We start from the raw sequence: 13,862 nt of genomic DNA, 5'->3' as shown, positions 1-13,862 counted from the left end.
GAAGGAGAGACAGCTGCATTTCCTTACAGGAGAGAGCAAAGCTTGGCCCTACCTCACACCATACACAGCTTGACCCTACCTCACACCATACACAGCTTGGCCCTACCTCACACCATACACAGCTTGACCCTACCTCACACCATACACAGCTTGGCCCTACCTCACACCATACTCAAAACCAATCCAAGATGGAGCCCCTAAACATCAAAGCCAGAACCAAGAAGCTTCTCAAGGAAATCAAAAGAGGCTGTCCTTCCTACCCTCAGGCCAGTACTAATCCCAAGAGGAAGGAAAAGGGTGTATTAGGCTTCAGTGAAATAAAACACTGATGCTCAGAGAAAAAGACACCACTTCGAAAACAGTCAAACTATGGACAGGAAATAATATTGACTGTATATGAGAAGTCTCCCAGCGAGAATATACTTAAGAGCTGCTACACAGTAACACTAAAAATATGTTTAAAAAATGGGCAAAAGATTTGAACAGACACTTTGCCAAAGAAGGTGCTGAGATCGCCAATAGCCCATGCCTCGTGAGTCATTAGGGAAATGCAAAGTAGAACCACAGGAGGCCCCATCTGACACTCAGGAGAATGGCTAACACTGCAAAGACAGACAGTACCAAGTGTTGGTGAGGACGTGGGGCAGCTCTCGGACACTCCCGTACAGTGTTAGACGACCTTGAAAACACATGAAGAAAATGCGTGCCTCTCCAGTGACTCCATTCCTAGGTGTTCACCCAAGAGAAATGAAGGGGTTTGCCCAGTGTGGCAGTGCCCACCTGTCATCCCAGTCCTTGGGAGGCTGATATGGGAGGATCGCAGGTTCGAGGCCATCCTCAGCAATTCAGTGAGAACCCTCAGCAACTTAGTGAGACCGTTTCCAAATAAAAATAAAGTAGTGCTTGGGTTGTAGCTTGGAGGTAGAATACCCCTGGGTTCGATCCCCAGTATCACAAAAACAAAAAGTGCATCATGGAAGGAAGGGAGACCAGAGGTGCAGCGCCAGCCCGCGCAGCGTGAGCCTGGGCCTGAGCAAGCTGGTGAGGGCAGGGGCGGAAGGAAGCTGTGTGTATACCAACCACAGCGCTTTCAGAGCGGCTTTGGTAGTTTGTCCCTATTTTTTTCTCCCTCCTCCTCCTCCTCCTCCTCCTCCCCCCCTTTTTTTTATTGGTGCTAGTTCTGGGGCCTGAACCCCAGGTTGCTCTGCCTCCTAGCCACACCCCTAGCCTCGGCCTCCCAAGTACTGGGACCACAGGCCTGGGCCTCACCAGGAACGTCAGGAGGTCTCTGTGGTCCCACGCTTCTGTTGTTTCTGCTACCATCTGAGAACTCACGCTCAGTCCCCAGGACAGTGCAGACGAGGCGCCGCCAGAGTAAATAAGTAACCTTGGCAAATTAAGTCCTGCCCACTCTGTTTTCTTTACCTCCCCAGCAGGGACGCACTAAGCCAATTAGCCGATAAACACCGATTTCACGCACACTCAATACCTGTGATACGCCGTCCACAAATAATTCAATTGACTACCTCCCTGTGGATTATACAGTGAGTCAACTAGTCTATATTGGTGCAACACCCAGGCACTGGTCTAGGAAAATTCAACCGAGGGAACGGAGACGGCAGGAGGTTCTGAGAGGAGGAGGCCGGTGCTGCAGAAACTGGCGGGGTTACGAAATCCAGAAGGAAGAGGTGTTTCGCAGAACTAGAAAGCCGGACACTCAGGCTTGGCTACCTACCTAGTGAAAACGGGTGAATCACTTTACCAAGAAAGTCGTGGTTTCCTTATCTGTCAGAACAAGGCAGGTGAATCGGTCGAAGGCTTTTAAAAAGAAATTTTAAAGGGGGGATAAAAAAAAAAACACAGATTTTCAAGGTTCAAACAACTTTATAACACCCTGACGATGTGGCAGGAGCCTCCGAGGTTCGATGATGATTTTTTGAGTCTCACAGGGGTGTCAGGTAAGTGGACTTGTGGAACTCAAGAGACAGAGCTCCGGATGATGGGCCCTGCTCGGGGCTCCCGCTCCCTGGCTCGCTAAAAACTACAGCCCCATCCTCGGACATCTTTTTTTTTTTTTTTTTTTTCCAGTACTGGGGATGGAACCCAGGGGCATTCTACCTCTGAGCTACACCCCAGCTCTATTTTTTAATTCTTTATTTTGAAACAGGGTCTCACTGAGTTGCAAAGGGCCTCTCTAAGCAGCTGAGGCTGTCCTCGAACCGCGATCCTCCCGTCTCAGCCTCCCAGATGCTGGGATTACAAGCGCGCGCCACTAAGCCTGGTTCTGGGATATCTTATCTGCTTGAAATCCCCACCACCACCAAATCGCTAGAGAAGAGGCTGTGCTTAATTCCCCAAACATCACGAGATGTTCAAACCCAAGATGGGCGGGGCGGCCACTGAGATCAATATTTGGGGGGCGGGTGGGATCGCCGAGGAGAGGAGGGGGCTCAAGGGCTGCTACATGTGAGTCGCAACACTTGTTTCCCGTGCTGTCTGCTTCTGAGCACTCCTCTCCTCGCTCAGAGCACGAACTCTCCCTGGACCTGCACCTGGTCCCAAGAGGCTGGGGGAGATCAGAGGCCCTCCAGAGTTCCCAAAGACCAGCCAAGACCCGGCCCGCTCTGGCAGCTCTCCCAAACAGGCTGCTGTCCCAGAGGGCTTTGAACCCTGGGACCAGTCTGCCTCTACCAATTCCTCACAAAAGAGCTCAGCTATGTGGCCTAGACCTCCACTGATGAGCAGAAGGCCCTGCAAGTATTGTTTGACCCGCCAGGTATTTTTACTTTCTTACCTTATTTTATTAGCGTGTGTGAGTGCGTGTGTGTGTGAGTGTGTACATATGCACGCACACCGGAGACTGAACCCAGGTCTCTGTACACGCTAAGCACATCCTCTACCACTGAGCTATACCCCCAACCCAGTTGCCAGTTTTAAAACATCACAGGATTTCGTTTTTTTCTTAAAATCAGGAGATCGATCTGGCCATACCAGGTCCATGTCCCTATCTGAAAATCTTGGCTAGAGTTGGGTAACCGCGGCTCACGTAGGGAATGTGCCGCCCTGATCCTCAGCCTCCACTCCCCTACTGAACGCCACCCACTCCATTTTTCATTTGTGCCACCTCCCTGGCTTCTGTAGGAGAATGATTCCATGACATCTAGCTATGGTAAAATGTCCAGTAAACATTAAAAAGAAAAAACCTGGAACATAATTTAACGGGGACACGATTATAATAACCTGAAAGATGCTTAGAAAACTACAAATTTAATATACACAGTTTTTGTTTTGAAATAATATTTACTTTTCTGTGCCTTATACTTTTAAAATAATTCCTAGCCGGGCGTGGTGGCGCACGCTTGTCATCCCAGCATTCGGGAGGCTGAGACCGGAGGATCGCGGTTCGCGGACAGCCTCAGCTACTTAGTGAGACCTTTTGCAACTCAGTGAGACCCTGTCTCAAAATAAAGAATAAAAAATAGGGCAGGGGGTGTAGCTCGGAGGTCAAATGCCCCTGGGTTCCATCCCCAGACCTGCAAAAAATAATAATAATAATTCCTAAACTTTCAAAAATGTGGGAATCAGTGTTACAGAGCTCCCCTGGAAAGCAAGTGCTTAAGAATCAGCAAAAGCCACATCTTCTCAGCCTGGCAAACTAAGCCGCGTCTCTGCTCAGTGCCTCTCCAAAAAGCACTTCTTGGCCACGTCCTGCCGTCTGAAAACCTCCTGCAACTTGACAGCTATTTGCGGGGGTCTCTGTCCCGGCCAGGCTTGCTGAGGATGAGGAAACACCTTTCTCTGTGTGGACGCCCCGCGCTCCGCCCAGCACCTGCTCCAGACAGACCTCAGCTCGCGCGCAGGTAAGAGCAGGGGGCGGGTGGGACGTGGCTTCTGTGCAAAAGCTCTGGTTCAGTTTCCTGCCGGAGCCAGGCATGGTGGCACACGCCTATCATTTCAGTGCTTGGGAGGCTGAGACAGGAGGATCGCAGCCTCAAGACCAACCTCGGCAACTTGGAGAGATTGTCAGAAACCTAGTAAGACCTTGTTTCAAAACAAAACAAAATAAAGAAAAAAGGGCTAGAGATGTAGCTTGGAGGTGGAACACCTCCAGGTTCAATCCTAGTACACACACACACACACACACACACACACACACACACACCAGCCCTGGATCTTTTCTTTTCAGTACTGGGAATAGAACCCAGGGACATTCTACCTCCGAGCTACACCCCCAGCCCTATTTTTTATTCTTTATTTTGAAACCGGGTCTCACTGAGTTGCAAAGGGCCTCACTAAGTAGCTGAGGCTGTCCGCGAACCGTGATCCTCCTGTCTCAGCCTCCCGAATGCTGGGATGACAGCATGCCCACCACGCCCGCAAGCCCTGCATCTTTCAGTGGGGTGCACTGGTTACTCAACCCACTCCCTCTCCTCATCCGTGGGAGCCAGGCTGCACGGGCATCCCCCGAGCAGACACATATACAACGCGGAGCGCGGCGAGTCGGAGGCAAAGAGGGGGGAGGCGATGTACACAGAACTCGCTCCACACACATCTGTCCCTTTCAAGACCAGAACAATATTTAGACTTGGCGAACCCTCTAAACAAAGCTGCGGGCTATCCATTAGCCGCACTATGTTTTAATTTCCTGTGTGGCCACAAAACCCTCCCACACGTAAACAGAAGCAGAGACACGTCCCTTCCCGTGCACGGACGCTGGTCCTGGGGCCACCTCGGATCCACCAGGGACCTCGTGAATGCCTGCCGGCCACGCCGGGCCCTGCCAGGCACGCCGGGCGCGGAGGATGCTCCCGGACAGGACTTCCCGGAGTCAGGCCCTGCCCCAGCGTCCAACTTACAGCACTCGATGGGGTTAGACGCCGTCTGCAAGGACACGATCCGGCCGCTGGACTCGGGGATGTGCACCCGGAACACCAGTCTCACACGCGTGTTCTTCCTGCCGATGTCCGTCTCCCCCTTGCGCAGCTCGATGTCGGCGTTGCGGAGCTTCAGGATCCCCGCGCAGTCGATGCTGCGGACGGCAGAGAAACCCGCTCGTCACAGAGCGTCTAGGCAGGCGGAGAGGCCACCCAGGAGAGGCCACCCAGGAGACCGCCCGCGGCGCTGAGCCGAAGAAGCCTGCGGCCAGCCCCGGGAAACTGCAGTGCACCTCTACAAACTCTGGCCAAGCATGTATACCAAGATGTTGATTCAAAACAAAACAAAACAACGGGCTGGGCGTGGTGGCGCACGCTTGTAATCCCCGCGCTTAGGCTGAGACAGGAGGATTGAACAGGTTGGAAGCCAGCCTCAGCTACTTAGTGAGGCTCTCAGCAACTTAGTGAGACCCTGTTTCCAAATAAAATATATAAAATAGGTCTGGGGGTATAGCCCGGAGGTAGAAAGCCTCTGGGTTCCACCCTCAGTAGTACCAAAATAAATAAATAATTAAATAAATAAATAATAAATATTTTAAAAATATATTTTTGTGTTACCAGGGAGTGGACCCAGGGGTGTTCTACCTCTGAGCTATACCCCTAGCTCTACTTTTTATTCTTTATTTTGAAACCGATTCTCACTAAGTTGTGGAGGGCCTCACTAAGTAGCCAGAGTAGAGGCTCTCAGCAACTTAGTGAGACCCTGTTTCCAAATAAAATATAAAAAATAGGTCTGGGAGTATAGCCCGGAGATAGAAAGCCCCTGGGTTCCATCCCCAGTACCACACACACACAAAAAGTAGGAAGTCATTAGAGAGATTCCCCTGCAGAAACAGCTCCTCTGAGGGAATTCTTCAAGCCAACTCTTCTACTCCCAAAAGTCTCTGAAAAGCCAGGTGCAGTGGTGTGTGTTTGTAATCCCTGTACTTGGGAGGCTGAGACAGGGGGATTGCAAGTTCAAGGCCAGCCTCCGCAATTTAGCGAGGCTCTCTGCAACTTAGTGAGACCCTGTTTCAAAATAAAAAAAATCAAATAGGGCTGGGGGAGTAGCTCAGAGGAAGAATGCTCCTGAGTTCCATACCTAGCACCACTCACACACACACACACACACACACACACACACACACCAGAATTATTCAAATATGCAACTGGTGAAAACTGGCTGCGGACCGTTTGGTAGGTAAGAAGAACAAGTTGCTGTGTAATCTCTTTAATTTGGTAATTGTCCCATAACTATGTAAGAGGGCATCTCTGTGCCCAGGAAACGCGCTCTTAAGTATTTAAAAGAAGACTGAGCTGTCTACCGCTAGTTCGCAAAAGGCTCAGGAGGTAAAAAAAAAAAAAATGGAGAGCCAGCGAGACAGGAAATGAGAGAGGCGAAAGATGTCAAAAGTAGCGAAGCTCTGTGAACCGCGCTCACACGTTTTTGCAGCCCTTTTGCAGTTTTTTGTAAGTTTGGATGTATTTTCTTGTAAAAAGCTCTTTTTCCCCTCATCCCCAGCACCAGTGTGTGATGCTCCCCCACCTCTAGCCCCGGGCACCCGCGCCCTGCGAACGGGCCGCGGCCCCAGGACTTAATCGTTTCTTTAGGTCGGATCAGTTTTTCGAATGCGCAGAAATTTAACCTCAAGCTGGTGCGGTGGCTCACGCCTGTAACCCCGGTCCTTGGGAGGTTGAGACGGGAGGATCGCAAGTTTGCAGCCAGCCTCAGCTACTTAGTGAGGCCCTGCTTCAGAATAAAATAGGGCTGGGGGTGTAGCTCAGAGGTAGAATGCCCCTGGGTTCCACCCCCAGTACCACCAAAAATAAATAAATAAATAAATAAATAAATAAATAAATAAATAAGATTAAAAATAAAGCTGGAGGTATAGCTTCGAGGTAGAATGCCCCTTGGTTTCAGGTTTCATCCCTAGTAATATATATATATATATATATATATATATATATATATATATATATATATATATATATTTTTTTTTTTTTTTTTTTTTTTCCAAATAGAAACTTTGTATGTGTATTACTAAGGATTGAACCCAGGGGCATCCTTCCTCTGAGCTATACCTCCAGCCCTCTTTTACTTTTTATTTTGAAACAAGGTCTCCCTAAGTTGCTGAGGCTGGCCTTGAACGTGCGATACTCCTGGCTCAGCCTCCCAGGTCCTGGGCCTGGCTCAAATAGGAACTTTAAAAAGAGAAATGAGTGTGAACGGCTCATGGAACCAAAACCGCTTCCAGTGGCTGCAAGGCCACACAACCCCCAAGAGACTGAGACAAAACCTTCCCGGCCCCTGTCTCTGGTCCCTTTGGCTTTTTTGGTCCAACTGTCTATTCTTGTGGCTCCCCACACTTTTGCAGGCCCCTGGGGCCCCTTCCCGGATACGCTGCCCAGGGCACACGCTCACACAAGGTACACTGGCAAAGACAGACCCTGCCCCGAGCCCGCCCCCAGCACCCCGGGGCGTCTTGGCTCCCCAGCCGTCCTGCTGGGCCCCAGGCTCGCTCCCCCAAAGACCCGGCCTGCAGCCCCATCCGTACGTTGCCTTCATGTTGTTCTTTGGCTCCAGGGGGATCTCCAGGACCTTGGTGTTGCCCACGATCTTCTCGTAGCTGCTGGTGGTGACGGTCTTCCCGGTGATCCGGTGCACCTGGTAGAAGGCGTGCGGCTTCAGGATCCGCTCGTCCGCGGTCCCGATGAAGATCTGAAGCCCCAGGGGTTTGTTCTCCATGTAGCCATGCAACTGTGGGGAGAAAGCAGGATCGTTACTATGCAGGGTACAACAGTTCTGGTTTGACAGCCCAAAAAAGATTTGAGAGGTTTGTGGGCAGTATGGGAGTATGGGATTGCTGCTGGGTCTGGGAGCAATCTTGATGTCCAACCAGAGGGGACTGTTTGAATAAATTACAGGGATTTCCTATAAAAGGGGATTCTAAATAGCCATGAGAAGAACACAGCATATCAGAACTGCATGGATGGAGAAATAGACAGAAACTATACTTAATTGATGACTGAGGGTAGGGGGAATATTATGTAGTAGTGAAGATAGAAAATAATCGGGAGTATGAGCATGGAGCTCTTAACCATGGCTGCCTGGGAAGATCAGGAAAATATTCCAGTGAACAAAGCTTGATTTTATAATTTTTAAAAAGAAAAAGCAAGGCAAAAGTATAATAATCTAAGTTTAAAAAAAGATCACTGAAGAAAGTATGTGCCACAAGTAACAAGCAAAAGATTAGTACTTAGAGTACATAAAGAGCATCTACAAAAAGTAAAGATGAGGTTCCCCGGCCACCCTACTTGAAATCGAGTCCCACTTCGAATGGCTTTTCCTATCGTCTCGGACAACATTTTCACTGCTATAATCCAAGACAACTGGCCACAGAACTTAGCGGAAGGAAGATTTATTTGCTCATAGATTCTTGGAGATTCCAGGTCCGGTCCACATGCGGCTGGACTCTAGGGCATTCAGCACGGCAGCAGGGAGCAGAGAGCGGGAGATAGCAAGGGTCTGCTCTCGCATCGGGGAGGCTGGAATCGAGATCCAGCCAGCAAGCAAGGGGATCCAGGACCCGGGCGTGGCGGCGCATCCCAGTACCTGGGAGGAGGTGGAGACAGGAGGATCGCGCAGGTTCGAAGCCAGCCTCGCTGGCTTAAGAGACCCTGTTTTCAAATAAAATATAAAATAGAGCCGGGCGTGGTGGCGCACGCTTGTAATCCCAGCATGCGGGAGGCTGAGACCGGAGGATCGTGGTTCGCAGACAGCCTCAGCTACTTAGTGAGGCCCTCTGCAACTCAGTGAGACCCGGTTTCCAAATAAAGAATAAAAAATTGGGCAGGGGGTGTAGCTAGGAGGTTGAATGCCCCTGGGTTCCATCCCCAGACCCACAAAAAAATAAATAAAATAAAATATAAAAGAGGTCTAGACGGGTTCCATCCCCAGTACCCACCAAAAACAAACAAACAAACAAAAAATTGAAAACTCCGTTTCTGAGCCCAGCGGCCGCATTCCAAATGCTCCCAAGCCCCTCCCAGGGTGGAGAGCGCAGAGCACACCGCCTCCATGGGGACGGCAGGTTCTAGGGGGTGGGGACGCGCGCAGGTCTGGGAAGCCGGCGTCCAGGGTCCCTTATTTTACTCCTCAGAGTCAGACCAGAGTGGCCCCGGCAGCCTGATAACCTTCCTCGCCGTCCGCTGCCCACAGCACTGACATCAGTGCAGGGCGCACAAGCCAAGCCGGTGGCGACTGGGGCCGAGATGAAAGTTGGGAGCCCGAAGCCTCTTATCTGAGCACCAGGTGGCCGGAATCAAAAGGGAAGGGCAGCTTTGGGAGAGACGCTGTTGTTGTTGGTTTTGCCTGGCTTTTGAACCCAAGATAAATACATTGCTCATCTGCGCTCCGCATTCATGGCAAAGGCAGTTTCACATGAAGAGAAGCCAAGTGGGTGGGCTGGACCGTGAGCCCCGAAGGTTCCAGGCGGTTCCCTCCTCCTCTGGCAGAAGAGAAGAAATGGTGTGCCGGACGGACGCCTGGGACACGGCCAGGAGGACCTGGAGATAAACCCGTCACGTCCGGCAACGCTGTCTCTTCCCTGTCGGCCCGTCCGTCCAGCTCCACCGCCTCTCACTGGGGTCACCGTCAATACCCAACTCACCCCTTGCAGAGCTCACAGAGACGCTTGACGGTGCTCTTTTAAAAAGAAACGCAAAACCAGTGCAGACATTCCTTGCTTACAACCCTCCCAAGACCCTGGTAGCCTTAAAATAAAATCCAAACTCAGGGGTGCCCTGGTCCAGGAAGCTCCCGCAGAGCCCGGCCCCTGCCCTCTACACCACACTATTAGGCTCCTGACAATATCAGCCTTTCTTCTGCTCCTTGACCACCCCAAACTCATTCTGACCTCAGGGCCTTTGCACAAGCCAGCATCTCCACCTAGAAGACGCTGCTGCCTCTGCCTTTAGTTTTCAACTCTCCAGCTCTTTCCCAAAACCACATTATTTACACGCACCGGGTGCCAGAGCCGGCTCTTTCAGCCCTGCAAGAACCAACTGTCAAAATGTTTTGGAACTTACAGAGCTGGCGGACACCCCTTGGGTATGCATATTCCCAGCCACAAAGGTTGGCAAACACTGTAAAGTGAGGCCTTTTTTTTTTTCCTGGAGAAATGTAGGTGCAGCGTTGCCCGGGGGGATGCCTGCCTCGCTACCATCTGACACCGGCTCATCTGGTTAGTTATTTATTTGCTTAGCACTTCTGTCCCCCACTGGAACATGAGTTTCATGGCGGCAGGAACCGCAGCCATTTGTCCGGCGCGCCAGTGAACACCTGCTGTAGAAGCCGTCACCATCTTCAGGGATGGGGCAGGGCAGCTCACGGCACCCGCTGCCTAACACCGTGCACGCAGCAGCGGAGCTCTGCGGGAGCCCAGCCAGGTCTGACCCATAGACACCTCTTCCACCTGCTCAGAAGCGACCCCAGGCCACCTCGTCCCAGGAAAACGCGGCAGCGTCCTGGGGGGAGGCTCTTCCGTGTGTCCTGGGCGCCTGCAGGCGGAGCCGGCTTCATCTCAAGGCATCGCGGGGGCAGAGCGCGGCTCGCCCTTGAGGAGAAGTGAGGTCAAGTAGCCCAGGACCCCACAGCGCAGGCCTGACTCCAGGGCGGCTCACTGCCCCGTCTCCCCGCTGCCCCCTTATGCAGACAGAGCATCCCCCCCGGACCCCGACTATGCTTGTTCAGCCACGCTGGTCCAAGCAGCAAGCCCCCCACTTCACAACCACCCTCCCACGGCGCCGCAGAGGTGAGTCAGGCCCAGCGCCCCAAACTCAGCTCTGCCCCGTCTCCGCGGCCGCGGCACGTCCCGGCACGAAGGGAGGCGCCTTCTGTATTTGCTGATTTTTGCTTTCTCTTTTTCTTGTTATAAGGGCAGTAAAGGATCGCTCACTACAGAAACAGTACACAGCCAGGAACAGTACAATCTTGAAGGAGAAGTAGGTAGCATCATTGTATCCAGCCTCCCAAACTTTCCTTATGTTTTTTTACATTGTTTTAAATCGGCAAACAGTAACTGTATACATTGTAGATTCGTGGGCACAGTGGGACGTCCTGGTGAGAGTTTACATGTGGGGTGAGCACAGCAACCTTGGAGTCCAGAGCTTTCCATCCTGGCGCTGGGGATGGAGCCCGGGGGCGCTCTGCCTCGAGCCAGACCCCCCAGCCCTTTGCATTGGTTTTGGTTTGGTTTGCTTGTTTCCAAACAGGGCCTTGCTAAGCTGCTGAGGCTGGCTTCAAACCTGCCATCTTCCCGACTCGGCCTCTCAGGTCCTGGGAGTACAGGTGTGTGCCGCCATGCCTGCACATACTTAATTTTTTTTTTTTTTTTTGCAGGTCTGGGGATGGAACCCAGGGGCATTCTACCTCCGAGCTACACCCCGTGGCCTATTTTTTATTCTTTAGTTTGAAACCGGGTCTCACTGAGTTGCAGAGGGCCTCACTAAGTAGCTCAGTCTGTCTGCAAACCGTGATCCTTCGGTCTCAGCCTCCCGAATGCTGGGATGACAAGCGTGTGCCACCACGCCCGGTCTATACTTACATTTCATTTTTTGTAGTGAAAATATTTAAGATCAACTCTTTCTGCCATTTTGAAATATACAAGGCACTGTTTATTACAGCCACCATCCTGCATGACCGAGCACTAGAGTGTCTTCCCCTTACCTAACTGAACTTCTGCGCCCTGGCAGGCCTTTCTTCTGAGTACCTGGGCACACACATTCGGGATCTCACTTTGTGTATATCGCTTCCGGTTCCCACAACAGTGCGACCTATTTCTCCCCTCCCCCTCAATAAACCTTGCTTTAGGAGACAGTCTGAAAAGAATCCATGGCAGAGGCATTCTTCAATTCATGGGGGCCACAGCCCTGATAATGTTGAAGATCCCCTAAGTGAAAGCTCACGCAGTTCGCCTGACCCCCGGGAGCCCTGGCTCGGCAGCCCGCACGCAGGCGTACGGCCGCTTCCCCTCCTGGCCCCGGGGCGGCCTCTGCCCGGCACCAAGAGGCCCAACCGCTGGTCCTCAGTCCAAGGCAGGTGCAACGTTCAGAATCAAACGGTTCCTGTGAATGCACCTGGCTTTTGTGCCATCGGGAAGCTGAGCGAGTTGAGCTCTGTGTACAAAATTTAAGATTGACCCTCCGCAGGCCCGGAACGGGGGACTGGTTTTCCAAGTTGCAATGGACTAAACCAGCTGTTTTGAATTTTGCTAAAATCACACATTAATGAAAGCAAGTGGCATTTTTGTTGAATTTGGAATATTAAGAACGTAATATCATCCTCAGAGTGCTCATTCTGAAGAAGGGAGAAGCCCGCGGTGGGTGCGGGTATCGTGATCCCTGAGGACCGCGTAGCAGGGAGAGAGATTTTTACAAATACAAACGAACCACAGCTCCGCCCTTTGTTTTCGGGTACAGGGAATTGAACCCTAGTTATTTTTGTTTTGTTCTGGTGTACAGGGACTTGAACCCCGTGACCCATGACTACTAGGCAGGCGCTGAGCTATGCTGAGCTGGGCCCCCAGCCCTCTATGCTTATCCGTGGATACAAAACTCCTAGCCTATACCCGCCGCTCCGGCCCGACCCCTGCCCTAACACACACACATGCTTGTCACGCAAACTTCGTACACACCGTGACTCTCATCTCGGCCTCCGGCAAACACGCCACATCTATCTAAGAAGCACAGATCAGTAACTTCAATCAGGGCATACTCCACTTCAACCCACACCGGACCATTTCAAATCCATCAATTCTGCTCCCTACACCCCACTCACACCTGCCACCCTGGCTGGGTATAGTGGTACACCCCTGTAACCCCAATACTTGGGAGGCTAAATCAGGAGGATTGCAAGTTCATGGCCAGCCTCAGCAATTTGAAGAAACCCTGTTTCAAAATTTAAAAAAATAAGAATAATAACGATCCGGGCGTGGTGGCACACACTTGTAATCCTAGTACTTGGGAGGCTGAGACAGGAGGATCGCAGGTTTGAGGACAGCCTCAGCAACTCAGCGAGGCTCTCTCTGCGATGTAGTGAGACTTGTTTCAAAATTTCTAAATAAATAAATAGGGCTGGGTGTGTAGCTCAGAGGTAGGATGATCTTGGATTACCACACACACACAAGTAAGGCTGAGGTGTAGCCCACAGGTAGAACGCTCCTGGGTGAAGACACTCTCTCTCTCTCCCTCTCTCCCCTTCTCCCCCTCTCCCCCTCTCTCCCTCTCTTCCTCTCCCTCTCTCCCTCTTTCTCTCCCTCTCTCCCTCTCTCTCTCTCCACCTTTGCCTCCTCTAACCTTGCAGCCTGGTCCCCTAGTCAGAGAGGAGGCCTGGCCTCCCTGCCTCCACCCCGGCCTCCAGCTCCACAGTCTTCTCCCTGGTAGAATCTAGAATGATCTTCACTTCTGCGGGTCGGAGCTCGCCGCCCCTCGGCTCAGCCCCTTGGCCAGCGGACCCTCACTGCCTCCAAAAGAGACCTGGGTCCTGGATGCGGCTCTGGGGACCCACCACCCCGCCCAGCCTGTCCTGGCAGAAGCCAGCCCGGCCCCCCAAGCTCTCCACCTCTGCTTCCACTGGCCCCCCAGAATGCACAGGGCCTCCCAGACCCGCACCCAACCCTGCGCCCACGCCCGTTCACTCCGCTCCACCCTCCTGCCTCAAGCGCCTGTCCTGGTCGCCATCTCTCACCACCTGGGTGTGCCCGTCATCTCTCGGCCTCCCCCACTCCGACGCCCCGGGGCAGCAGCTGCTCCGCCCGTCCCCGTCCTGCCCCGTGGGCGGCTTCCTCGGTGCTCAGAGCCCCGTGGGGGCTCCAGGTGGAGGGGCGGCGGCTGCCATCCCTGCAGACACCGATCGCACGCCGCCCACATGGCTGTGCTGACTGGTGTGGC

The 13,862-nt window shown here is 52.3% G+C and overlaps 1 protein-coding gene across 4 annotated transcripts in view; it reads right to left on the bottom strand.

The window, feature by feature from the left end:
* NFATC2 (nuclear factor of activated T cells 2) overlaps nucleotides 1-13,862 on the bottom strand; it is a gene marked incomplete at both ends in the record, with an annotated part of 137,956 nt that overhangs the window by 53,961 nt on the left and 70,133 nt on the right. For all 4 annotated transcript variants that reach the window (XM_080716864.1, XM_080716865.1, XM_080716862.1 and 1 more), the window contains 2 exons: nucleotides 4,857-5,029; nucleotides 7,469-7,671. In XM_080716864.1, the coding sequence (XP_080572990.1) occupies nucleotides 4,857-5,029; nucleotides 7,469-7,671 (376 nt within the window). The remainder of the gene's footprint in view (nucleotides 1-4,856; nucleotides 5,030-7,468; nucleotides 7,672-13,862) is intronic.

This window comes from Muscardinus avellanarius (assembly GCF_963383645.1).
Source record: "Muscardinus avellanarius genome assembly, chromosome: 19".
Taxonomy (NCBI): Eukaryota; Metazoa; Chordata; class Mammalia; order Rodentia; family Gliridae; genus Muscardinus; species Muscardinus avellanarius.
The sequence above is the reverse complement of the archived record's forward strand: the minus strand, read 5'-3'. Positions and strand labels throughout refer to the sequence as shown.